The sequence below is a fragment of the Schistosoma haematobium genome, chromosome ZW (assembly GCF_000699445.3).
Source record: "Schistosoma haematobium chromosome ZW, whole genome shotgun sequence".
Taxonomy (NCBI): domain Eukaryota; kingdom Metazoa; phylum Platyhelminthes; class Trematoda; order Strigeidida; family Schistosomatidae; genus Schistosoma; species Schistosoma haematobium.
Genome location: NC_067195.1, coordinates 36,540,022 through 36,567,897, shown reverse-complemented (window position 1 = coordinate 36,567,897; position 27,876 = coordinate 36,540,022). Strand labels below are relative to the sequence as shown.

General features: G+C 37.1%; 1 protein-coding gene across 2 annotated transcripts; it reads left to right on the top strand.

Moving 5' to 3' along the window:
• Positions 1-13: 13 nt before the first annotated feature.
• MS3_00003439 (uncharacterized protein) lies at positions 14-27,208 on the top strand. 2 transcript variants are annotated; one of them, XM_051211240.1, is made up of 11 exons: positions 14-290; positions 3,999-4,557; positions 7,177-7,572; positions 8,882-9,238; positions 10,974-11,152; positions 13,080-13,353; positions 13,912-14,543; positions 15,984-16,268; positions 17,723-18,061; positions 18,777-19,064; positions 24,628-25,342. In XM_051211240.1, exons 2-11 carry the CDS (start codon positions 4,101-4,103, stop codon positions 24,994-24,996), a joined length of 3,576 nt encoding a protein of 1,191 aa, XP_051071277.1. In that variant the 5' UTR covers positions 14-290; positions 3,999-4,100; the 3' UTR covers positions 24,997-25,342. The 2 variants fall into 2 exon arrangements, with proteins under 2 accessions (XP_051071277.1, XP_051071276.1); XM_051211239.1 differs by lacking the exons at positions 14-290; positions 3,999-4,557; positions 7,177-7,572; ... (1 more) ...; positions 10,974-11,152; positions 24,628-25,342 and adding an exon at positions 27,129-27,208 and having other exon boundaries at positions 11,660-13,353; positions 18,777-20,189.
• The last annotated feature ends 668 nt before the right edge of the window (positions 27,209-27,876 follow it).

Below are 27,876 nucleotides of genomic sequence, written 5' to 3'. Positions count from 1 at the left end.
TCCGTTACTTCAAGGATGGACGTTATCAGACAGTGTGGCTGAACTCAGATCGAATTGAAAAACCTTGAGAATTGTCGAGGTGACGCGCCAATAATTTTACGACAGTTTGACCTTCAGGCGCTCAGTGACCATCGTCAAAAGAGAATACTACTGAATCGTTGATGCGTATTTGCAGTTGGTCATATCCATTGGGCAAGGAAGATTGAGCTATTTTAGCAGGTGCGGTCTAGCTGAAGTCAGTAACAGACCCTCTGTAGATAACTGCAGTTATACATGTATGACCAACACAAGTAAGATTGCTTGTCGTAATAAACAAGAACTCATAAATGACTTTAATTTGTATGTTGATATCACTACACTGTACTTGCTGGTTATCTAAAAACGACTTGGAAATGACCATGAAATTCTTCTGTCATAACCAATGGTAAATATCTAGATCTATCCAACAATTCTCCTACTTTAGAGCCGAAAACTTCGGTTTTATTAGCTTAGTCAAGTTTTTGAGTCTCGTTTACGTACAGTAATTGTTCAGTCGACTTACCATAAAATGTAGCATTGTGCCTTCAGTTTATGAAGCCATATGCTTATCATAGATTACTACATTCCTAATAGTATGTTCTCAGCTTTAAAAAAAAACATTTTTATGGTCGCAAAGTATCAGTGGTTTTGTGTGCTCACGGTTACATTCATTCTGACCACTGAATATGCTGGTTCGTCAGACTAATGGAAGGTGAATGTTCGTAGGTTTTCCTGTGATGTAAAATCTGCTTTATTAAAACAACCAGAGGGTTGATTAGTATAGTTAGTTTCTTGAAATGCTTCTGTAATGTAATATGTACAACCATAATATGATTAATCATCTAAAAAATTTGCAGTCTGAAATAATATGCGTTGATTTATGACGGTGAATTGTGACCTTTAGAAATAAACCATCTTCGTAGGTTATCAGTATTTGTCCATAGGTGTTTTCCATCCGTTGCCTGTATACTTTAGAACTATCGAGTAAGTAACTACGTGTTTAGACTTGGAGCACTAGGTAATTATGGTAAATCGACTGAGATGGTTGGGGGGGTATTATTTATGCGTATCCACCGACTGATTCGGCGCACAATGATAACTGGTGTCGAAATAAGTTTTAAAAAAGCTAGGGGCTGGCAAACCAGAATTGGACATCAGTCCTCAAAGAAATTAGCTATTGGGATGAACTATGCGAGTATGTGCAGACTGTGCGATTGGGGTCCACTTGATTATCGTAACCAATGCTTAGAGACTTTAAGTGACCGTTGCTGCTACCTTGACGTGGTGGTCGGGCTTGCCTATCATGATGAACCAATCAAGTTATACTGGCTGAGACAATTGTTCTTCAAGGTCCTACAATGCCGGGAAGGTTGGTTGAAAGGCGGTGAGACTAAAAGCAGCAAGCCCAAGGTCTGAGGGCAAGTCATACTGCTGACTGTACAGGGGTGTGACGGCAGTAAGATGTTTTCTTTAGACAACCAGTATAACAGCGATGCTACCTTCCCACAAAGAAGGGTGGGGTTAGAAACGGTCGTTCCTAAAAATGCACATCTCACTTTGTCCCACAGATTTCCGTCTCCAGCGGTAAAGTCCCAACAAGTACGAAGCTAACACAAAAATTACCCACAACAAGGTCGTGTTTGACTGACCTCAAGCAGTTGTCCCTTGAACACTGCAGTGACATCCTCAGGTCACTAAAACCACCTCTAACCCAATTTTCTTTTCAGGTACCTCCAGAAGAACCCTTCCATGTTGTGGACAACCGAGAAGTAATAACCGCCGTCATACATCTAACAGCACTCAAGACCACTTTATTCATGGTCAATCTCTGTTCAATTCCTGTTATTCCTCCTACTTCGACTTTCAAATCCAAATTCCCTCTTTTGACTTTCTCCCCAAGTGTCACCATGGCCAACGATTCTAGTGCGCAAAACACTGTCCCAGGTCCACTGGAACCTCGCTTTAAGCTACATATTGAAACCTTCAACGTACGCACTTCATGTCGAACCGGCTGGCAGGCGTCCTTGTCTAAGAATTTAGAATCTCGTACCATTGACGTATGCTGTCTCCGAAACCCACATACAGGACCCTAGTTTGGTGATTCATTTGACCTCACCTCGCCAAAACGGAGAGCCGACATGACGCACTCTCTGTTCATCTGGCGACCCGTTGGTTAGTTCTCGTGGACTGGTGGGTGTATGCATAACACTACTTACAAGGGCAAACCAAGCTCTTAAAAGGGATCCTTGTTAGTAGTCGTCTGTGTGCTATTCGACTAAACGGCTCCGTAACAACTCGGTAGGAGAGGGACACACATCGTTGCCTTTTTGTCTCTTTTGCCTACACTCTCACTGACTGTAGCCCGGATGAAGTGAAAAATGACTTTTACATAAAGATTTCTGAACTTCTTCATAAAGCTAAATGCTCATACAAAGTACTCGTAGCAGGTGGCTTTAATGCCTAGGTATGTAGCTTAAATAAAACGGATAGACATTTAGGTGCGTATTTTAGTATTCTGGCCCAGCTAACAGATAATGGTGATCGTCTGCTGCAGACGATCGTTTATTTTTAGCAAGCACTAATTTTTAGTATAAGGCGAGACACTGACTATCACGGTGGCGACCCCATGTATTAAACCAACGATTGACTCAAATAGACCATATTGCCATCGTTGGAGATGCTCGATAGAAGACTGTCACTCATGCAAGTTGATGCTCCAGGACTGGCCTGATTCAATATCTGAACTTAGGATAGAAAGTGAAGTAGTCGTAGGCGTCGACGACTTCACTTATCTTGGAAGTCTGATCAGCCCTAGTGGATTGGTGTCTGACGAAATCTCTACATGGATTCAGAAAGCTGGTTTGGCTTTTGCAAACTTACGTCACCTATGGTGAAGGCGAGATGTCCGTCTATCAATTAATGGACGAGTACACTGCACAGCAGTTCGTTCTGTTCTACTTAACGGCTGCGAAATGTGGTCATTAAGAGTAGAAGATACTCGTAAGCCACTAGTATTTGATCATAAGTGTCTTAGAAATACTGCCCGCATCTTTTGAGATCGTCAGATAAGTAATAGTGGGGTTAGACGCAGGGTATTAGGGAATGATGGTAAATCACTCAATGAGGTTGTAAATCTTCATCGACTGAGATGGTTGGGTCACGTTTTACGTATTCCTGAACACTGATTACCACTGTGTGCAATGTTGATCAGTGTTGGGGATGGTTGGAAGAAAGTTAGGGGCGGCCAAACCAAAACGTGACATCAGTCCTTGAAGTCACTAACTTCTGGTCTGCGCCATACTGGTAGATGCAGACTACTTGGTTGGGTTCCGCTCGACTATCGTAACCAATGGTTGGAGACTCTTGGTGACATGGCTTAGAATCGATCACAATGGCGTCGGTGTACACACTCTTTGTCTTCCTCTAAACCGTGAGATTAAAACTGCTTTATATCTTACTTTCTACTAACTAATTCTTTCTTCCTGTATTACATATACACAATCTTTCTTTATATATTTCTACTGTTGGAGTAACTGCTTCTATGAATCCGGTGTTCGTCTTGCTGTGTTAATGAGGTATGGTAACTTGGACCGATACATATGTGTGCCTGCGTTGTAGCTGACTGAATGGCAGTCTCGTACGCAACCACGCCATCAGTAGCTTATCACGGTGTGATCAATCTGACTCATTTGAATTGCAAGTGGAGGACTTCAGGTGTGGTGTGTGTTACTGATGATTTTTTAGATATTCTTTCTTCAGTTCTTGAAATTTATTTGGAGGGAAAAACAGATTTCTTGGCGAGTTATTGAACGGAAGGTGGGGCTTTCATGCATCAGAACTACCACTCAGTTTTAGTGTTCTGTTTACTGAGTAGGATAATAGGTGACTTAGTACTAAGCACCTTTTATACCATGTTTTTCTCGTATCCAGCAAATACTGTGACCACACTACTTTTTCTTTCACCTTTATCTCGTTTTTAGTGAGCTAACAACTACAATGCTCTTGCTAAAGATCTTATTTCACTAACATGATATAAATTAATAACGCGAGCTACCAAAGTTCAGTCATATTACATATGCAACATGAGTAAAAGTACTACCCCGTCTGAAGAATTTGGATATCCAAACCTGCCTGTGCGTCAAAAATCGGACCAAGAAAGTATTAGTCAGTGCATCAAAACTCTAAAAAGTCGCAGACCAAATACTTTAGATTTTTCACCTTTAGCTCTTGGAAATCGTGACAGAAACCATAAAACATATGCAAAACGACCAACTGTTTTATCTGTTCATGATTCTTTACAGAAAGCTGTTTGCAGTGCGAGCGCTTATTCTTCATCGGCTATCTCAGATTGTCCAATCAAAAGACCTAACTTTTTACCAATACCTTCACAAGGAAGTAAATATCCAGGTTTTCCAAAACCTAGTGATGGACTCATGCCAGGAAATAGCAAGAATACCATATCTACAGTTAAAGCCCCTTTAAATACTGGAAACATTCATGCTATACATCCTGATTCTATGGGATTGTTTATTAAGAAAAGTAGGTGAATTTCCTGTCACTGCTTTTTTATCGTTGTCTTAAAATATTGACTTATTTCACACAGCAGCTAACCAAATATTTACTTAATTAGTTGTGACAAACTTTAGATTTGCAAGAGTTAAATATGTATTCATTTCTATAGATAAGTCTTTCAGAATTTATTGATCTGAGTCTGTATTTATATGGAAGAAGCAATATATATTCTAGCCTCCCAGTTTTAGTTGAGGTACGTGGTTTGTCAGTTCTGAGTTTCCCTTGATAAATCCGTAGATTGGTTTGATCTACGATATGAATATGAACATAGTAAAACACTCGTCTCAATCAATTACTTTTAGGTTACTTGTTTGGAGTTTTAACACTCCGTTGTGGACCAGAACCATATTGCATTTCAGTATCATGCTAAGCATTGTAGTTGTTAAATCTAGCTAGTTCAGGACTGTCTGTCCAAGACTTCAAAATATTATGGTGTATGTGTTGCTGTACATCTGAAAAAGATAACGGAGGTTTGTCGCTCGTGTGGATGACTTTTGTGGAGTTTCGTTCTCTGAACTGAATGGTTTAATTGTGTTTTGTATCCCCATACCTGAAATTTCAACATTTTCCCAGCAGAACGTTCGTCCACATGGATCGATGTGAGCGAACATACACCATGGCGTTTGATAGCTAATTAGTGTTCATTCTTGTAACTTCAAAGAAAACCGTTTTCGTAAACACGTGAAACTAAATTTTATCTCCTGTCCTTGGAGTGTGCGTAATATATGTTTGGAAATTTTACTTGGTATGGTGCGTGTTCTATCAATGCGACTCACGTGTGTTATTTGCTTACCATCCCGCAAATATTAAATGTAATATTGTCCTCGAGTTTTCATTCTCCGGTCAGATCCATTCGTATTAAATCTTTTATGTTTAATTTTTCACTATTAATAGTATTGTTACCCTCATTCTATTTTTCCTCTCGCAGTGCTTCTTTGAAATATTGTTACGTGACACGGCATACTTTTGTCCCATCCCATATGTTGTTTATGCCTACTTGTTATAAACAAGTGCCTGTCGTTCTGCGAAGCTGCTTATGCCGATGTACTATTATTAGTATTTGAACACAAATGTTGGCACAAAGGGGCACCAAATACATATACCCCACACAAGTCACTTGACTTATATGTGGGTTGTGATACTGCCCGGGTGCCCAGACCGAAGCAAGTGGTCTTCGTAGGGGGGCTGCAACTCGAGCCTCCGACCTATAGGTCTGATCCACAAGGCAGTAGAGCAACGTAAGGAGATGCAACCCTATGGTATCTGGTGACCAACGATTGGTTCATATGCCATTTGTTCCCTCAGGATCCTGGAGCCCATATGCACCATCGGTTTGGAATTAGGGTTTTTCAACTCTCCTAAGTGGATCCTCCATATCCACCAACCAAGTTAAGGCGCTTTTCGTCCTCTCAAGTTCGTAAACAACACCCCCGCCACAAGAAGGTAGTGAGTAAGACTTCCCTGGCAGCGGCCATGTGAGAGCATTTCGAGGAGAGCGGACTCTCCCTACCCTCGACCGTACCAGGGCATGTCGATGCAAAGGAAGTTCAATTTTAAAGGTATGGAGAATCTCAAAGTACTTATCCAAGAACCTTGGAACTTGGTGGTCATAATTCTATGTCAACTACACCGAGCAACTGTCAAAGCTGTTGGAGCTATCTAGGCAACCTTAAAGAAGAAGCTCGGTTTTGGAAAGATGTTCTGTGAGATAGATAGTTTGCCAATATTTATACCTAAAATTGTGGAACATCTAAAAGTTGTTCTTTTTTCACTAGAAATTTCACCTTTAACATTTTGTGATCTTTTCTTGTTAACACCAACTCGCCTAAGAAATGTGAAATCTGTGTTCTCTTACTCTACAAAACAACAAGCCCACGTAACGTGATCAGATTCTTTCTAAGAATCGACTAGATTTTACAAGGAATCATGGTAAATTAAATTTATCATCTAAAATTAAGATGTTGGTTTAATGGTCTTCATAATGGGTAAATGTAGCATATGTAAAGGGTATTAGGCAATTAATAATAATAATATAATCATATATTCGTGATATCCAAAATGAGTAGATATTTGGATTTCTGACGTTTCATGACTTGATATAGATCACTTCTCCAGAGTAAACAACTTAATAATTTGGTTATTAATTTACTCTGAAGAAGCGAATTAGATCAAGTCACGAGACGTTAGAAATCCTAATGTCTACTCATATGAACACCGCAAAAATATAATTATTTTATGATTATTAACGTTCTGTCCAATGCTCAATTTATTTGATACTTTCGAGTTCAATCTTTGCATTGATGCCTACTACGTAATCAATCTGTTGAATCTCAATCATTGACATTCTACACTCCGTTAACTTTGGTAAGCCCTAGGAAGATTATAATATGAAGATGTACCCATCCCGTGTAGCAGGATTTGTAGGGATTCTCGATGTTCAAGTTACTAGTCTAGTCCGCCAGTATTTTCGTGTCAATTTAATTCGACTTTTTCGTCTTGTAGTATACTTGTATTTTTAAGTTGCTTCATATTCAGTTGCTCATTTTTGCAACAAAACTAACGTCTAGTGTTTACTTTGATTTTCAGACACACAGTTGTTAAAATATCATACCTGCCGAACTTCACTAAGATGTCGACCAAATAAATGTGGCCACATGTCTACTAAGAATTTTATAGCATGGTCGCGGAACAATACACAGTTATACAGTGTGCTTTGTTTTGACAAATTCCGTATCATTCATAAGAGATTACACTGTCCATATTTTTCTACTTGTAACAATCTTAAAAGGCGTGCATTTAATCATTCATCTTATGTTTTTGGTGGTTCTAGCTACCTTCCACATTCACAAACGTTTCCTAGTTTACTGTCTTTTCGCAGATGTTGTTCTTATACTTTTACCAAACATATGAATTTTACCTCTTCGGATATTCGAACTAGTTCCATTCGCTTGTGTCCACGATACTGTAGAAGGACCAATAACTGTAAGTTATACTAATCATATATATTTACCTTAGGGATAATGAATATCATTCTGAGCACTAAAGTAAGTTGTCAGATGTATTCACACTTGCACAGTAGTGAGGATATTATGGTATTGAATCGCATGTTAAGGAGTATCTTAATGATAAAAGTACTTGATTCTATAAAACTGAAACCCATTACTTGATTTCATTTGAGCTGTTTGGGGTGCGAATCTTTTCCTGTGTACTGGATTAAATGAGTTATTTGAAAAATTCGTTTCCCTTATTTAAGGAGACGTAGGATAGTTTTTTTCGTGTAGTTAACCTTGGGTAGTACTAGAAACGTTTTGACGAACACAGTCTGCAAATTCGTCTGCCTATACTTCGATCTGGAAAATTCAACTAATTTGGATTCACAGTAATATCAACTGACTCAGAACATGTGGTAGAGGGGTTTTTGCCGGTTATTTAAGGTATTCTTGGAGGAAAGAAAAATCTTTTAATCATTGTTTATTGACGAGTGATCAAAAATTATGTCAGCATATCATAATACATTTGGCTTAAAATGTACTGACAATTGTATGTGCTACCTAAATTTTTTGTCCGAATTTTTGTTTTAAGCCTAGCCTAAATTCACAATAAAATAATGAGCTCTATAACCACTATAGTAAAAGTAAAAGAATTCTCTAATATTCTTTGTGTATTCCATCATACTTAATACAATTCGACTTACTGTTTACATAAAATAGGCCTAGTCTTTATGGTCATGTCCACCAGTAAATAGATATTCAAGTGCTTGATACCGTTTTCCTATTCCTAAGATGATTTTAATTACCGAATAAAAGTCGTTTAATAAACCTCTGATAATCAGAATACAGTGGCAAGTTGGTTAATTCCAACCTCGGACTTAAGCTTTATGTGAATTGATGTAGTTTATCAATATCCATAAAACATTAGTTCTGCCGTTTGTGTAACTTTTTCACTGCTTATTGTTTAACACACCAGGCTGTTTTATTTTAATCAACTGTGATTAAAAATCTAATTATAATTGTTGCTGATATTGGTGCAATCTTATATTGTATTAAACTATTCTCTGTAATATTTGATTACGTTGAAAATTAACCTGATCATCTGTTGTCTACTTTCCAAATTATTCGCGGTCATCTTTTACAGTACACTGTTAAATGTATAAATTATTAACAATTTATAGTCTAATGTAAAATAATATTTGTCTTCTAAAATAATTTTGTCATTTCAGTTTACTTATATTTTTGTTCCAAACATTAAAACCCATTATTAATAGTAAACTAGTGACTTTTGTTTTTAACAGCCGTTGGTACTGTAACTTTCGGAAAACCCAGTGAAACAATCGAAGTTCCAGTTTTTAACTCAACGAACTTACCCGAAGTCTATGACATACTAATGAAATCAAGTAAAAAGCTTGGTGAGCCCACTAACAAACCGCATATCGAGAAAGTTACACTACCCAATACTATATCTAACGATAAAAATGTGCAGACCATAAATATTAATATTAATGATGCAAATCACGTCTTTCAACTGCGGATCGATTCTTCGCTAACAAATACTAGCCTTGACGGCAAACAGTTGCATACTACCAAAAAACTACAACAAATCCAACCTAACGGAGATATTTGGCCTCCTCTGGTAATCAGTTTCCATCCAGGTAAAAATACTTGTTGTCTTTTAGAAAAATATTTACTTCTATAGATATGAATTCTACTTAACGTGATCGTATATATGATATGCTGTCATGTATATAATACGTAGCAAATTGCAATTCATTAACTCTCAATTGTTATATTTGTTTATAACAATAATTTTATTGAGTAGCGTATGTCTATTACTCATTAAAAACTCACAAAACAATTTTCATATTACTCCAAATGTATATAGTTTCACGGAATATTCATAATTACATCTGTCATTTTTAGGAATTTTATCTTTAAATCTAGGAAGAATTTTTTCTTGTAAATAGTAAATACAAGCATAAGTTTATACTACCATCCACTTCGCAATAGGGAGAGTATAATACTCAAATCATGTAGCAGAGTATCCATATGAAAAAAACTAGGTCACGGTAGTTTTTGTACTGTTCGTATGATCTGACCCATGGTACCTTCTATGCATTTTATGGTATGAGTCAAAGTTTCTTCATACTTTTGATTATTATATTACTAAGTACTAAAGATCTTTCTATAGGACTCTATTCAGATGATCAACTACTTTCCCATGCTGTTAATTCAAACCATTTCACCATCCGGCCCAAGTGATTTACAGGTACTGTTGTCTTTTCATCTGTTGGAATGAACTATTAAACGACTAATAGCTTTCTAGATCTTATAGATATTTAGTCGTTCACCGAAACGAGAAGTAACTTCACTGTTAATTGTCGTTATGGTTTTCTCCCGCTTTCGTAATGGGTTGTTTACGTAGGTCGGTGTTGTATTGTGTATGTTAGTGTTTTTTATAATTAAACGTTTCGTGATTTTGCTTACATAAATGATAATAATTCGACAAACTCAAGTACTGTATTTACTAACGTTCGATGGGCTGTGCAAACTTCTCCAGTTTTCAAAACTAACACTTAGAAAACCAGCAAAGTAACTTGTATTATTCAAATTTAAGAACTCATGTGGTTTGATACATAAAATACAAGACTAAAATGCGCCATAATTAATGAATTCCAATACGGGCATAACCAGGACACTTATGGGACAAGTCTGAGTACCAGCTTTATGACTAAATAAAGGCAATTTATAGAGGGGAGAATGTGTAGGAACAGTTATATGGCAGTATAAAAATAACACAAACAAGTTGTTATATATATATATAATTTCCCCCAAACGTTGCCTCTAGTGTAAGTGACTTTTTAAACATGGCGAATTTCAGACAAGCCTTAGGACGATCGCAAATAGTGGTAGTGCTTAGGATTAAATATCCATCAGACTGGAGGTCAACATGATATGACTTCTAGATGATTGCATAGAAAGATTGTTTTAAATTCCATTGGTTGAAACCGTCCTGTATTCGAGTTTCCAGCTAAATTACTTTTTGATGTTTTGCCTACATTTGGTTAACAGGCGATTGCAATGTGTTAATAGCCGTAACAGTAAGCTTGCCGGATAAACCTAGTTTCAGCCTAGCCTCCAAAGTTTTGTTGCTAGGATCTAAGGATGATTTAAATATGATTAAACATAACTCCGCGGTTATTGATTTAAATATACCAACGTGGTTCACAAGAAAGGGTATGGCTCATAGATTATATACTATACATAGTATAATGTTTTACTAAGTTCGACCTTGATTAAAAGAAATAAAAGCCAATTTTTTCTTTTCTATCTTTATTATGTAATTATACTCACATTTTTGCTGAGTTTCAATCTGTTTTGATATTTTAGAATTGGTTCTTCAGTTCAATCCTCCCGTTGGACTTTTAATTTCACTTCTTGAGAATACAAACAAAACGTCTGGTGATTTGTATAATAAGAATGTCCACGAACTAACTATTGATTCAGAGAAGGGTTCTTTAGACTCAGTGTCCATGATACCAGTAACACAATCTGAATGCTTATCTAAGGTATTGAAACGTTTATTTAAATCCCTTTTTCTGGTTGATTTTAATCGAGAAAAAAGTTCTGTCTCATATTTTTCTCACTGCAGAGCTAAATCTATGGCTAAAAGTTATCACCCTTTAAAAAGGCAAAGAATTTAAAGATCTTTTTATATGAAGGCTTCTAGTAGTTAACTAGATTTAATAGCATTGTGGATAGAAACTTGCTAATTTACACCTACTGTTCTAGTTACCTAAGAGGTTCTTTTCAATCACCGCCTGACTAGTTGGTAACAAACTATAATTCTTTAAATGGATTCTTCGTTGTTTGCTGTATCCCCTAGGTCACCAACATAGAATTTCAAGACGACCAAAGCTGTTTTCTATTTAAAATGAACTGCTGATATGGGATAGATATACAAACAGATTCATATTATATGTCTTATATATATATATATATATATATATATATATATATATATATATATATATTCATGTTCCCGCTAGTTACTCTCGTGTACAATATCAAAAGCACAAATAGGCGATTTGAGTACTGCAGTTGGTAATGTCTCAACTAAACAGGACATCATGGCTGTGAAAATATCCGATAACGAATATGATGTGATTTCTGTGATTATCTATTTATTTTTTCTACATAGATAGAAAATAGTCGTAACTTAGGATTTCGCACAAAATTGCTTCAGTCCAGGTTTTCATACTTCGTAACAGCACAACAAGTCATTTCATCTGAAGTACTAGATTCCAGTGAAATCGAATTTTCAACCGGTACGGTTCACGTTACTAGCTCTTCGGTTTACTGTACGTCAATTAAACTACTAGTAAATAAAATCTGTTATCATAAATTTGTTTTAAGTTATGTTTCCTTCGACTTCTTTTGAAAGTTTTGATTCTTAAAATCGTCATAATTTATGTAAATATTGCAATTTTGCTTTACCATATTATTTCTCTAGCCTTTAACTTTGAAGTTTAGTTCAGAAATTACTAGCGGTGTGAGGTCTTCCTTTCTCATTTTTTGCAAATAACAAGTACAATTTGACATGGCATTATTATCCTGGAGTTGATCTACATTATTTTTTAAAAAATAAGGTTTATCACCAAACGCACTTTTGTCCTTTCGTTTCACATGTGTGAATGAAGTTGTTAAGAATTTATTAGCAGAGATTGTGACCTATACCTAAATAAGAGGAAAAAATTTAACTGACTTTGAATGTGTAAGGATGGTTTTAAAGGTGCAGTTTCTGTTTTATAACCTAGAGAGTCAATCGCTAGTTTGGGATTTATAATGATTCGTGGTTGTGTCTCAGTGATAGACTATGTTAGTGGAATTTAGATTGGATTAAAGCACGTTCCGTGAAGGACACTCTGATTGGCTATTTCTTAAGCAATCCGCGTTAACGGATACTTGGAGAAGACTAGAATCTTCTCACGTAAAAGCTATAAATATACTGGCTTTTTTCTTATTGTAATCCTTACACTTCCATCTATCCTTGTCATCTGGAATATAATTTCTTTCTTGTTCAATCGTATTCTGATTTGAGGACTTGTCGAGTGAATCGGTGTCCAAAAATACTAAGTAATAGGAATAGCTGGGTCGTAATAAAGGGAATAGATTCATCGAAGGTTTTATTTTTGATCAGTTCACAATAGGCATGTGTGGGACTTACCATTAATTTTCTTTGACCTCCTGATATTTAACCATGTGATAATCATGAATTACTTTGGTATGTACAGGAGATATCACTGTTTAGTTGATTGTGTGAATTTTCATTAACTTTCATATTTACATAAATTTAATTACCAATGAGTAGCAGTTTTACTGGTCATATAAATTTTGTTACTATTACAACAAATTATTTTCACATTCATCCTTTCATCTATATAATTCAGTTTAATTGTAATCGTTATCAAGAATTTTGCCTAAAATTTTCCTTAGTCAGATAATGTGTCTCCTGGTATAACAATAGCTCTCACTCGGAATCTCCATATTCGTGTTCATTCAACTGAATTAAATTGCTGTTTAAAGCAATCAGCTTGGTGTTTCTCATCGAGTGGCTTTTATCAGTTTGGTCAAGAAGAAATTGTAATTCTGTTACGTAGACGTTTTGATGAAAAACTACCACCCATGGAGATATTTTATCAATACTGGCTTATATATCAAGCTTTAGTGAATTATGCTGAGAAACAAGTTAAAAGTGATGTTAATTTTGGTAAGTATCAAATGGTTTTCCACCGTTTGTATTGCTGGTATTCTGTATACTGATGATGCGTGCCTGTAATTTTTTACGTAGTTCTTATTCCACAAATCGACATTAGCGAAATAAAAGTTTCTATGTTTCTCTTGTAACGTATTACTAGTAATCGTTCATTACCCCAGCATTGATAGTCTTTATAAACCTATGCATTAGCTCGGAATGAGGAATTTAGTCTCCCTTCCTGAAATAACTGTCTACTGAATTACCTTGCCACACTCCGTATATGCAACAACTATTTTTCGTATTATATACATAACCCTAATTGCACGTTCTTATTCAAGGCAGAAAGAAAACCTCACTGAATTTAGTAAGCCTTCAATGCACTTTGGTATTATAGGGTATGATCTCATTGTATATCAAAGGACATCAAACAGGTATAACTGGATATACGTTTATTCAGAGAATGTTTTATACCATATCACATTTTTTAACATTTCCTTTTACATAAATTTTTCATCTACAATATTTTCCAGTTTCGTTACTCCTCCTATTCATTTGTCTTTCTTCACTTAGAATCATTCAACTCTCAAACGTATAATAGACCGTTCGGTTCAGCACCATTTCGTTCACATGATTGTTTCTTTGAAAAACTTTACTTTGCAAATGATCGTTGTTCTAGTTCACCCTGTACTGACTCAGATATGACGAATGGTTACTATTGGCTTAATTCCAGATCTTTAACAAGTAGTAATTATGGAAGTAGCAATCCATATGGATTCGTATTTTTCCATCCAACTCACCAATGTTTATTAGGCCTACATCTACCAAATCCACCGTTCTTAATCGCTCTACTAGTGCATATACAAGAAGCACCTTGGGCATATCATCTACCGAGTAGAATTTTATTGAATCTAGGCAAAATGTCACATTATTATCCAACTACTTTGTTATCCGACCGTGATCGCAAGATTTTATTTGATTGTAAACTAGACGGAGAAAGCTTCTTACAATTATTCACTAATATAAAACCATTTATCTATCCAGATTTCATGACATTTACACCTAAACAAAGATGTATTCCATTACCAGAATTATTATTTCATATAAATGGATTCTATGCACATTTGAATGTAGTTAAAAGTGAATCGGATACGAATACTACTACACATAATGATGGTGTCGAAGATGTAATTGTGGAGCTTCTAGTAAGTCTGAAAAGATTAGTTATCTATGTGATTTCCTAGCTGATCACTGTATTCGTTTTGCCTTTCCTCATTTGTTTGGAATAGTATCTTCAAATATCTGTTTTTAATTGGCACATTTTGCGTGTCTTGACAAGTCAAGTCAACTCTGATTCTTTCTTCATCCTACGATCCGACCCAGCCACATTACACACTTCCTATCTCTGGATTAGCTGTGTGCGAAGTAATAAGATAGAATTTTGTAATGTTAAAGGCTGAATGGGTATTGAAACAGGTCGTGTGTATATATATGATAACAGATCAACGCACATAAAGGTATGCAAGTAATGACCCTGCCCCGATGAATAATCCACTCACAAAACGCTCTCCGACATTTTGATTTCTCATTCACCATTTGTCTTTGAGGAATCATGTAACCTGTCTGGTCTAGTAATAGCATATGGTTCCATTAGGATTGTCCGACATACCGTTCTTCCATATACCTTACCCAGTAAAAAGTATGACCTACTTTATGGCAGTGAAACATGGCCAATAAGAGTAGAGGATATTCGTAGGTTACTAGTATTTGATCATAGGTGTCTTCGAAACATTGCTCGTATATCCTGGGACCATCGAGCAAGTAATGCAGTTGTTAGGAAACGGGTACTAGGTAAGGATGGCAAATCAATTGATGGAGTTTTACTACTTCATCAGTTGAGATGTCTGGGACACGTGTTACGTATGCCCAACCACCGACTGCTCCGGCGTGCAATGTTTTATGGTGTAGGAGTAGGTTGGAAGAAAGATAGGGGCGGCCAGATCAAAACATGGCACAAATCCATGAAGTCACTGATAAGTGGACTGAGCCGTGTTGGTAGGTGTAAACTACCTGGTTGGGGGCCACGAGACGATAGCAATCGATGGTTAGAGACCCTGAATGACATGGCTCAAAATCGTTTGCAATGGCGCAGGTGCATCCACTCTTTGTGTTCTCCCAAATTCTAATCTTTTGAATTCTTCATGTCTCTACCACTACGGGATTTGAATCGACAACTGCATCTCTGTGCTACTGTGTTATGGCAACTCGAACTGATGTACATACATACGCAGTTCTACGTTGTTACTGACTGACTGACTGACTGAAAAAGTGTGATTCGAACAATTTTTGCATCTATCACAGCACTAACTTCACTGTCTGAAATACATTTTCAGTAGAGTCATTTCTATCTATTAATGTTAAGTTTTTAAATTAAAATATCCACCTCAAAGGATACAACCTCTCTCACAATCCTCAGTCTGAGTTAAATTTTTATCCGCTACCCCATATTGATCTTTTAACCGATTGACCAATGGAATTTACTGGGTATTGTTATTATGAATCCCAAACATTCGATGTGATCATCATAATACCTTTGTAGTCATTACTACACAGTTTTTCATTCTTCTTCCTTTTGTCAAATTCAGATACCCATGTCTTCATGTGCTTCTGTGGCTAGGTTTCTAGACTCGAGTGCTATGGAGTCAATGACATTTGCCCTATCAGCCGATTGTAACCCAATGTCCGATTCCCATTTAGTTTGTTCGCAGTCAAAAATACTACATAAAGGGTCTAAAGACAACCACAATAAGTTAATTTGTCAGAATGTGACCAGTTCACAAATGACCTCAAATCTAAATTATTTTACTGACCAAAATTGTTTCCAGACCTTCGAGACTGAGGCTATTTCAATTGAAAATACAAGACTCAAGGTATTCATTATATTTATTGGTTATGCAAAGCTTACAACTGACTACCCATTTCACTCAACTCATCAGTTTTAGTTGTTGAGATTATAGTTCAAGGTCCTGTCACTTTCTAAAACGCGACTTGCTTATGCTTAGTTACTCTTTAACACATATATACAACTATTTATTTATTTAAACACATAAACATTGGTACATAGGCGCACCAAAATATATGTGCGCTACACAATAAGAAAATGACCTGTGACCAACGAGTCCTCAGTGACCACCCAGAGAGAATGTTACCCACGTAAGTTTCTCACTGATGAAACTTTCTACCCTAACGCCAGGTAAATCACTGTTAATGGGAGTCCAGCAGGTGAGTTTTACCTCCACTCTGGCACTAAATGAGACACCAACGCCAGGAAAACTGGACATAAATGCCCTAGAACCTCTGGATAAGCGCAGGTAAAACAAGCTCTCCAAATTGACAGACGGGGAACTAATTTGTAGCGCATCGCTGGTGTCTTATACAGGTCTTGGAGATGCAGGAGATATCGGTCTCAATACTTCTAAAAGACATCTAAATCTGCATTTGTGTGAACGTTGAAGCAGTCCGGTTCAAATGGTATACATGGTTTCAGGAAACCTGTATCGGGTATCGCTCTCGGTGGGAATCAATCGTGAATTCAATCGTTCCGCAACTTGAGACTATTTAGACTAGTTAGAACATTCACCGAAGACGAGTTTCTGAGTGTGTTGAAGTGTAAAAGTATGCACGAAATGAATAGAAAGATAAAGTGGCTAAAATAAATCAGCTTGTAATTAGGTATTCGTAAATATCGTTTATATGGATAGCAAGGGGAACCGGAAACACTTCCTTCGTTGGTAAAAATCGTTATATTTGTGTGTGGGCCGGGATACTCTCCAGGCACCCAAACCGAAGCATATGATTTTCTCAAGAGACCTCTCGCCGAACTTTTGACCTAGAGGTCTAATCCAAAAGACAGCGTAGCAATGTTAGCAGATGCCGTCCCATGGTATCTGGTGATCAAGAATGGGTTCATACGCCAGTTGTTCCCTCATGATCTTGGAGTCCATGTCCACCTTTGGTTTGGAATCAGGGATTTCTAACTCCCCTAGGTGGGTCCTCCGTACCCACCAACCCGGTTCAAGCGCCGGACGTTCGCTTTCCGTCCCCTCAAATTTCGTAAACCCTCCACTACGAGAAGGTAGTGAGTAGGACTTCTCTGGCAGTGGCTATATACCCGTAGTCATGTGAGAGCAATTAGAGAGGGATAGCAGGCTCTTTCCACTCTCGTGCGTACCTAGCCATTTATTGAATACGTTAGACCTCATTCGTAATCCAGGTTATCCAAGAACGGTTGCGTAGAAGGCGCCTGTGTTCCCGATTTTGTATTACACGTTATATCGTTGTAGTGCAAAAATTATAAATAAATGTTCAATTTTTTTGTTTATAGGTAACTGGTTTGAGCTTTGTAGCTTTTTCTGGTCACGCCCCATTTTGCAGTGCAATAATCGTCGAGGATGGATTATATATTTCTATGACAAGTTTAAAATTTCATCAGCTTGTCAATAGTTTGAAAAATGGTTACGATTTATCAATTCCTATACGATCAAGTAGTAACATCCAACCATCTACAATAGTAGAACATATCAATGGTGATTTTGGAGACGATATTTCGAATCGCGATCTATTTAACGGAAATGTTGCCTCATCAGTTCACGTAAAGTGGTTTAAAGTGTTTGATTCATTTTTATCAAGTGCTTCATTTAGTACTACCGTCACTCCATGTTGCGTAAGTTTTCAAACTTTACAGTTTAGTGATACATTAATCCTTGTTTCTGAAGAAATCGCTTGATATTTTAGTTTCGTCTTGTCCACTATTTTTTTAAATAAACCCTTTTCTTGTACTGGGAGAAAAATGTAAATCACTTTAATGCTATTCAAGTTATATTGAATAAAACATTTATTGTTTTAGGTTCTGTCATTGCTAGCAGGGTGTTTGGAAAGAGTTTGAACCAAAGACAGCCTATTATTATGGTTAAATTACGATAAAGGGATTTGTAGAACTAGACAGACGAATCGTTTGAAAGGTTCACCAAAGAATTACACAAACCCACTAAAAGATCTTTAGAATGCTGTTTTCCGAGCTACTGCTTGTACAAAAAACCATAACAATTAGTTCTGTTAGGAGATGCCCATCCGAACTGACCAATTTATTTAGTTTAATCGTATCTAAGGTTAGAAGCTGACTTTTCTAAGTTTGATCTATCGCCTAGAACGTGATATTTATCCACCTAAATAAAATGATTCAAACTTAATTTATTTTATCTTTACATTTAGTCAAAACTTGAAAAGTAACTGTGTCAAATATACTATTTGATAACCTTATTGTCATCGGGTCATGTTTAAATTTTTCTTCCATGAGCAGATTATTAAGCTGAATAGCATTTTAATATATTTTAAGTAATATTTCCCTCATTTCCGTAAGTGCTGAATTTATTCTTTAGACTAATTCTGCCGGCATATGGGACTTGGAACCTATTACTACATTCTTAGTGCCAGTTCATTACCAACTATGGCACTGGATACATCTGAATGAAAGTATTATTCCAAGCAGTGAAAGTCAATTAAGTTCTTTATCGACTACCAAATCAAGTGATCCACCGTCTTTACGATTGGCATGGATTCGATTTCATGTGTTAAACGTTGATCAATTGGAATTTATTAGTACATCCTCAAGTAAAACAATAACTTTTGGGCATTTTGCTAATGAAGTAGCTGAATGTGTAATCAAGGTCAGTTTAATCCAAAAAAATTTCAAAACTTTTTTAAGTAAACTGCTTTTCTATCCATTCACTAAAACTTGTTTTAGTGTGCGTTTTTATCTAAGCCAGCTTCAATGCAATATGATCTGCATTCCAAGTTTAGAAATATACTGGTGAAACTCAATCGTTTAAAAGCCTCTTGAGGTTCACTCTAGTTTAACACATACAGAAGCGTCAGTTGTGGAGGAGATGAATGCAGTGGATTGGCCCCAGTTATCCTCGTGCTAGGTTATTTCAGACCGAGACTAATTTATGAACGACGTTTGAGAGATACAAAAGTAACCTTGAGACACCTCAGTGAGTCATTAGGGTTATGAATTAGTATGATGAATCATGATTAAAAGTTAGGATAACAAATATCATAGCTAGGTTTTTCATTATGATCTCATATCAGATAAAATGACAGAATGCTACTTATCAGACAGGACATATGCTCGTGGATTTGTAGCACATGCATTATACAATGTGCAGTATATATGCTGCACCAAGCACTATCCCGTTCAATTAATGGGTGATCACTGGCAGTAGTGCAGCGACTTAGTGAGAGTAAATTATGTATTATCGTTACGGAAAAATGTTACGTTTACATACTAGGAATTGAGTTGCAGCTGTGAAGAAAGGTTAAAGCACTGTTGGGTTTTCGTCACAGTTATATCAGCTATCATTGAAAAACGCCAACGTTAGATAACCGTATTTAAGCAAGGGTTGTGTTAGGATTACGAATGAGGTCTAACGTATTCAATAAATGGCTAGGTACGCACGAGAGTGGAAAGAGCCTGCTATCCCTCTCTAATTGCTCTCACATGACTACGGGTATATAGCCACTGCCAGAGAAGTCCTACTCACTACCTTCTCGTAGTGGAGGGTTTACGAAATTTGAGGGGACGGAAAGCGAACGTCCGGCGCTTGAACCGGGTTGGTGGGTACGGAGGACCCACCTAGGGGAGTTAGAAATCCCTGATTCCAAACCAAAGGTGGACATGGACTCCAAGATCATGAGGGAACAACTGGCGTATGAACCCATTCTTGATCACCAGATACCATGGGACGGCATCTGCTAACATTGCTACGCTGTCTTTTGGATTAGACCTCTAGGTCAAAAGTTCGGCGAGAGGTCTCTTGAGAAAATCATATGCTTCGGTTTGGGTGCCTGGAGAGTATCCCGGCCCACACACAAATATAACGATTTTTACCAACGAAGGAAGTGTTTCCGGTTCCCCTTGCTATCCATATAAACGATATTTACGAATACCTAATTACAAGCTGATTTATTTTAGCCACTTTATCTTTCTATTCATTTCGTGCATACTTTTACACTTCAACACACTCAGAAACTCGTCTTCGGTGAATGTTCTAACTAGTCTAAATAGTCTCAAGTTGCGGAACGATTGAATTCACGATTGATTCCCACCGAGAGCGATACCCGATACAGGTTTCCTGAAACCATGTATACCATTTGAACCGGACTGCTTCAACGTTCACACAAATGCAGATTTAGATGTCTTTTAGAAGTATTGAGACCGATATCTCCTGCATCTCCAAGACCTGTATAAGACACCAGCGATGCGCTACAAATTAGTTCCCCGTCTGTCAATTTGGAGAGCTTGTTTTACCTGCGCTTATCCAGAGGTTCTAGGGCATTTATGTCCAGTTTTCCTGGCGTTGGTGTCTCATTTAGTGCCAGAGTGGAGGTAAAACTCACCTGCTGGACTCCCATTAACAGTGATTTACCTGGCGTTAGGGTAGAAAGTTTCATCAGTGAGAAACTTACGTGGGTAACATTCTCTCTGGGTGGTCACTGAGGACTCGTTGGTCACAGGTCATTTTCTTATTGTGTAGCGCACATATATTTTGGTGCGCCTATGTACCAATGTTTATGTGTTTAAATAAATAAATAGTTGTATATATGTGTTAAAGAGTAACTAAGCATAAGCAAGTCGCGTTTTAGAAAGTGACAGGACCTTGAACTATAATCTCAACAACTAAAACTGATGAGTTGAGTGAAATGGGTAGTCAGTTGTAAGCTTTGCATAACCAATAAATATAATGAATACCTTGAGTCTTGTATTTTCAATTGAAATAGCCTCAGTCTCGAAGGTCTGGAAACAATTTTGGTCAGTAAAATAATTTAGATTTGAGGTCATTTGTGAACTGGTCACATTCTGACAAATTAACTTATTGTGGTTGTCTTTAGACCCTTTATGTAGTATTTTTGACTGCGAACAAACTAAATGGGAATCGGACATTGGGTTACAATCGGCTGATAGGGCAAATGTCATTGACTCCATAGCACTCGAGTCTAGAAACCTAGCCACAGAAGCACATGAAGACATGGGTATCTGAATTTGACAAAAGGAAGAAGAATGAAAAAAACTGTGTAGTAATGACTACAAAGGTATTATGATGATCACATCGAATGTTTGGGATTCATAATAACAATACCCAGTAAATTCCATTGGTCAATCGGTTAAAAGATCAATATGGGGTAGCGGATAAAAATTTAACTCAGACTGAGGATTGTGAGAGAGGTTGTATCCTTTGAGGTGGATATTTTAATTTAAAAACTTAACATTAATAGATAGAAATGACTCTACTGAAAATGTATTTCAGACAGTGAAGTTAGTGCTGTGATAGATGCAAAAATTGTTCGAATCACACTTTTTCAGTCAGTCAGTCAGTCAGTAACAACGTAGAACTGCGTATGTATGTACATCAGTTCGAGTTGCCATAACACAGTAGCACAGAGATGCAGTTGTCGATTCAAATCCCGTAGTGGTAGAGACATGAAGAATTCAAAAGATTAGAATTTGGGAGAACACAAAGAGTGGATGCACCTGCGCCATTGCAAACGATTTTGAGCCATGTCATTCAGGGTCTCTAACCATCGATTGCTATCGTCTCGTGGCCCCCAACCAGGTAGTTTACACCTACCAACACGGCTCAGTCCACTTATCAGTGACTTCATGGATTTGTGCCATGTTTTGATCTGGCCGCCCCTATCTTTCTTCCAACCTACTCCTACACCATAAAACATTGCACGCCGGAGCAGTCGGTGGTTGGGCATACGTAACACGTGTCCCAGACATCTCAACTGATGAAGTAGTAAAACTCCATCAATTGATTTGCCATCCTTACCTAGTACCCGTTTCCTAACAACTGCATTACTTGCTCGATGGTCCCAGGATATACGAGCAATGTTTCGAAGACACCTATGATCAAATACTAGTAACCTACGAATATCCTCTACTCTTATTGGCCATGTTTCACTGCCATAAAGTAGGTCATACTTTTTACTGGGTAAGGTATATGGAAGAACGGTATGTCGGACAATCCTAATGGAACCATATGCTATTACTAGACCAGACAGGTTACATGATTCCTCAAAGACAAATGGTGAATGAGAAATCAAAATGTCGGAGAGCGTTTTGTGAGTGGATTATTCATCGGGGCAGGGTCATTACTTGCATACCTTTATGTGCGTTGATCTGTTATCATATATATACACACGACCTGTTTCAATACCCATTCAGCCTTTAACATTACAAAATTCTATCTTATTACTTCGCGCACAGCTAATCCAGAGATAGGAAGTGTGTAATGTGGCTGGGTCGGATCGTAGGATGAAGAAAGAATCAGAGTTGACTTGACTTGTCAAGACACGCAAAATGTGCCAATTAAAAACAGATATTTGAAGATACTATTCCAAACAAATGAGGAAAGGCAAAACGAATACAGTGATCAGCTAGGAAATCACATAGATAACTAATCTTTTCAGACTTACTAGAAGCTCCACAATTACATCTTCGACACCATCATTATGTGTAGTAGTATTCGTATCCGATTCACTTTTAACTACATTCAAATGTGCATAGAATCCATTTATATGAAATAATAATTCTGGTAATGGAATACATCTTTGTTTAGGTGTAAATGTCATGAAATCTGGATAGATAAATGGTTTTATATTAGTGAATAATTGTAAGAAGCTTTCTCCGTCTAGTTTACAATCAAATAAAATCTTGCGATCACGGTCGGATAACAAAGTAGTTGGATAATAATGTGACATTTTGCCTAGATTCAATAAAATTCTACTCGGTAGATGATATGCCCAAGGTGCTTCTTGTATATGCACTAGTAGAGCGATTAAGAACGGTGGATTTGGTAGATGTAGGCCTAATAAACATTGGTGAGTTGGATGGAAAAATACGAATCCATATGGATTGCTACTTCCATAATTACTACTTGTTAAAGATCTGGAATTAAGCCAATAGTAACCATTCGTCATATCTGAGTCAGTACAGGGTGAACTAGAACAACGATCATTTGCAAAGTAAAGTTTTTCAAAGAAACAATCATGTGAACGAAATGGTGCTGAACCGAACGGTCTGTTATACGTTTGAGACATACGATTCCCATGTGATATCATGCACGTATGATCTATTGATAATTGGTATCCGCAGCTATGGTATGTAGTTTGCACCCTCTGTTATCAATGCATTTTCTCAAGTTAAGTAGTTCACTGAACTTGCACTTTTTGTTATTTATAAGTAGATGAAAGAGCCTGACTATTAGGAACCGCTGCATTTAGTTGATCGTAACACTTATACCTTGATGTGAAAACGAATGGAATTCCCGTTAGAAACTGGTGCAAATAAGATTTCCCGGTTCGATAGAAACACTTGTCCTTACAGAACTGTAACAACATCTTGTAGACCAAAGTGCAATCACTTATTCATTAGATTTTACACCCACTTATTAGAAAAATAGAGGTGAGATATATATGATCACCGTAAAAGTCGCTGAGTATATTACAGCTGAACTGATAGACGGAATAAAGTTCTCATATTGAACGAAATGCACACCTGTGAACTTGGCCAAAATCCATGGTGAACTGATACAAAAATATTAACTTGAATAACGTCATCTTTTTATCCCATCATATCAATAAGTGTTCGATCTACTTTATGTCATTGCATTATTTCTCAGGATTTATCCGTACGTATAACAGTTCATGTATTAAGTTTTTTGTAGAGTTTAAAGTCGATTTGTTTTACATTCTCTATTGTTCCTCACTTGCTTGTGTTATGTGTGGATAACTTATATTTCTTAATGTGCTTTTATTTTACAATAACTGGAATTATGCACCGTACTTCACCTGTATTTCGAATGACCACGAGGTTGTACTCAGAATGCTATGATTATTCTGTTCATGGTATTTAACAGCGTTTCATATGTATTGATAAAATAACTATTTGGGTAAATTACTTTATTCATATGTTTGAAACTCATTAAGTCTTATTACGCATAGGCAGAACTGATGAATTTCAACCTAGTTATCAGGCTCTTAATTCAACATACTCTCATTTTCAGTTAGGAGGTACTTTGCAGATAAAGATGATATTGTGCAATTCATACGTAGTGTATCTGTTTCATTTCTTCAGTTATAAATCAAGGCTTGTATCACTACTACAATAATTTACTTGGGTTTTTCATAGCTTGTCGTGAAATGCTTACGTCTTGATCTATCTTATAGGCGCTTCGACCTTATCTTGGTCATCTCCTAAGCAATAATCGTACACAAATCACACTACGTATTCTGTTGCAACCACCAGATCAGGTTGGCTATCGGATGGGTGCTTCATGTCAGGAGGTATACACACTGCACAATCAACTGGATTCATCAAACGATCTTGAAAATGCCAGCTGTGAGAATTGTGAAGAAATGTATGCTGACGCATTAGACGACATACTGTTGCCTGTATTATCTTCTTGGACTAGTTGCTTAAAAATTGTCGATGTAAATATAAAGGAAATCGAACGCCGCTCACCGAGTACTTCTAATTCTTGTTATCATCTAAATGAAATAATTCAGATGGAATTTGATTTTTGCATTTTAAACTAAAATTATGTCAGCTAGGAAAGTATGTTAGATATAACGTTTGTATCAAACGCTACAAAACAATCTGTACCCAATTATCCGGATCTTTGCTTCTTTTTGTTCGTCCTAGTTTGTTATTTTGTTTAATTGATCCCTCGATTAGGTGACCTCAATAGTTTACTTTTTTAAGTAGCATAATTTATTTGCTACCCTCCTAAACCAGTGCTCCCTATTTTCTCTGTTTATGTACATAGTGATTTACGTGTTGACCTCCATTCATTTGTTGTGATAACTTGTATTTGTGAGTCCTGGTTCCTTATTTTTGTTGTTATCTAACTTCGATTTGAATATCCATGAAATAGTTTATTAGGCGAAATTGTAGATTTTTTCCAGTTGTTTCTTGAGGGGAAGTCGTCTTGCTTTTTTCGAAAACGCTTTCGGGAGATAAGACACAGCATTCGCTTTTCAAATAAATCCAACATCGAGAACAAAGAATATTTGGTTGCTAAACCTCGATCTTAAGATGAGTAAATAATATAGTTTTCAATAAGATTGAATCATTAGATCAGTTCGGACCATCCTGCATATATACATCTAAGTAGTATATATATAGTTTATTTGAATTATGGCTAATCAAAACGTCGCATCTCGTCAAAATATAACGAAAAATGAGAAAAGTTACATTTCTGTTGTCGAATTTCTAAGCAGTGCTTAGTTTCATGTTACCACTATAACACCACTGTACTATGATTACTGTATATCTACATGTCACGCTCATTGCGAATTAGTCACTATTATTATTTGTTCTACTATTTGACCATTCTCAAACATATTCACCATTAGTTCCAACTTTTTACACTTATACTTGACCTGTCAACCTCAACCACTATGTCAGTATATCTTTAATATTTGGATATCTGTAAATCAGGTACTGGAAAATGTCAGTGGAATTTGTTAAAACTCATCGCAAACAGATTTCACAACTTTGACTCAAGTCAACCTGAATTGTCTGTGTATACAAAAATCAGCCAACCGATCGAATCTCGGGTATACTGATTCATAATGATCTTCGCGGCTATCAAGCATCTAAGGACAGCTTAGTTCATTGAGTTCACACCTTATGAAGAGAAAGTTCTCAATTGTTTTCAAACTTTGGCTACCGGACACTAAAGTCGAAGGACTGGAAGTAAATTGGCCTCGGGATGAATAACTACGTCCACGATCATCTACTTAATGTACCTTATACGGGTATATTGCTGTACGCTGGCTGCTTTTACTAAAGAGAAGTCATCATAGCAAAGCTGGCGAATCAATGGAAACTTGGTGTTCTCGATAAAATTGACGCAGATAACGATTCCCTTAATTATCTTGTGATTAACATAGCAAGTAAATGGTTTTTCTTCCCATGTCACATATTTCCACAAGATGTATCGATTAAATCTATGAACAGGCAAAAATCAAAACAAGGACGCTTATATTGGTTGGAGTAGTGTAATCAGCCTACACATAATGTACAGAACACACGAAACTTAGCTCATTTAGGTGAATGTTATTATATGAAAAAGCACTGATTCAACACTGTTTGTTGTTATAGTGAAGGCTCTTTGTCAATCTGTATTCGCCTGAATACCCTTTTAGTGAATTAACTGCGAGTTGGTCTTCTTGAGATGAACATTTTAATGAACTTTCTTAGGAGAATACTTAAATCCACACTCATACCTCAGCGATGAAAGTGGGACAATCCTCTCTTGATGTGCTCTGCAGATCCATTCGAAAATAGGCGTGATAGCAGTTTAAGGCCTCCAAATGCCCTAGTACGGCCGAGGGTGGAGAGAGCCTGCTATCCCTCTCTAATTGCTCTCACATGACTACGGGTATATAGCCACTGCCAGAGAAGTCCTACTCACTACCTTCTCGTAGTGGAGGGTTTACGAAATTTGAGGGGACGGAAAGCGAACGTCCGGCGCTTGAACCGGGTTGGTGGGTACGGAGGACCCACCTAGGGGAGTTAGAAATCCCTGATTCCAAACCAAAGGTGGACATGGACTCCAAGATCATGAGGGAACAACTGGCGTATGAACCCATTCTTGATCACCAGATACCATGGGACGGCATCTGCTAACATTGCTACGCTGTCTTTTGGATTAGACCTCTAGGTCAAAAGTTCGGCGAGAGGTCTCTTGAGAAAACCATATGCTTCGGTTTGGGTGCCTGGAGAGTATCCCGACCCTCACATAAATTGAATGACGGAGTGTAGTGCATATATATTGGCCTTCCTTGTATCAATTTTTTATGTCTAAATAAGTAAAATGAACGGGAGTTGAAATACGCTTCTTGGATATTAGTCTCGGATAAACCTTGTAGTGACATTTACTTTCACAGAGTGGAATAATTTGTTTATTTTATTAGTATTAACCAACAAACTCCGCCTGTAGCTCTATAGAGTTCTTGCCAGTCCTAAGCTCAGGTAAAAGTGGAAGGTTGGGCATGCAGTGAGCACCTCGAGAGCCGTTGTACACTAGTCATCAAGAAAATACCTTACACAAAGAATCCCATTGATCCTGTCCAAAGAATCACGAAAACCACTAAACATATCTGTCATCTGCGTCTGCAACATTGGTCAGCATTGTGCGTCGTGGTAATCGATATTCAGGAATACGTAACACGTGACCCATCTCAATCGATGAAGATTTACAATCTCATTAAATTAGAGGGTATTCGTAGGTTACTAGTATTTGATAAGAAAGAAGGATACCTGACCAAGATACCAGAGAAAGGAGATCTGAACAAGTGTGAGAACTACAAAGGCATTACACTACTATCAGTACCAGTAAAAGTTTCAACAGGGTTCTGTTCAATTGAATGAAAAACTCAGTAGACATCCAACATCGAGATCAACAGGCC

What these genes read in the sequence shown, in the direction of transcription:
- MS3_00003439 (XM_051211240.1), top strand. Translation starts at nt 4,101, where the DNA reads ATGAGTAAAAGTACTACCCCGTCTGAAGAATTTGGATATCCAAACCTG. An exon ending in TAAAAGTGATGTTAATTTTG is followed by an intron (nt 13,354 to 13,911) that starts GTAAGTATCAAA and finishes TTCTTCACTTAG; the next exon opens with AATCATTCAACTCTCAAACG. An exon ending in TAGCTGAATGTGTAATCAAG is followed by an intron (nt 19,065 to 24,627) that starts GTCAGTTTAATC and finishes TCTATCTTATAG; the next exon opens with GCGCTTCGACCTTATCTTGG.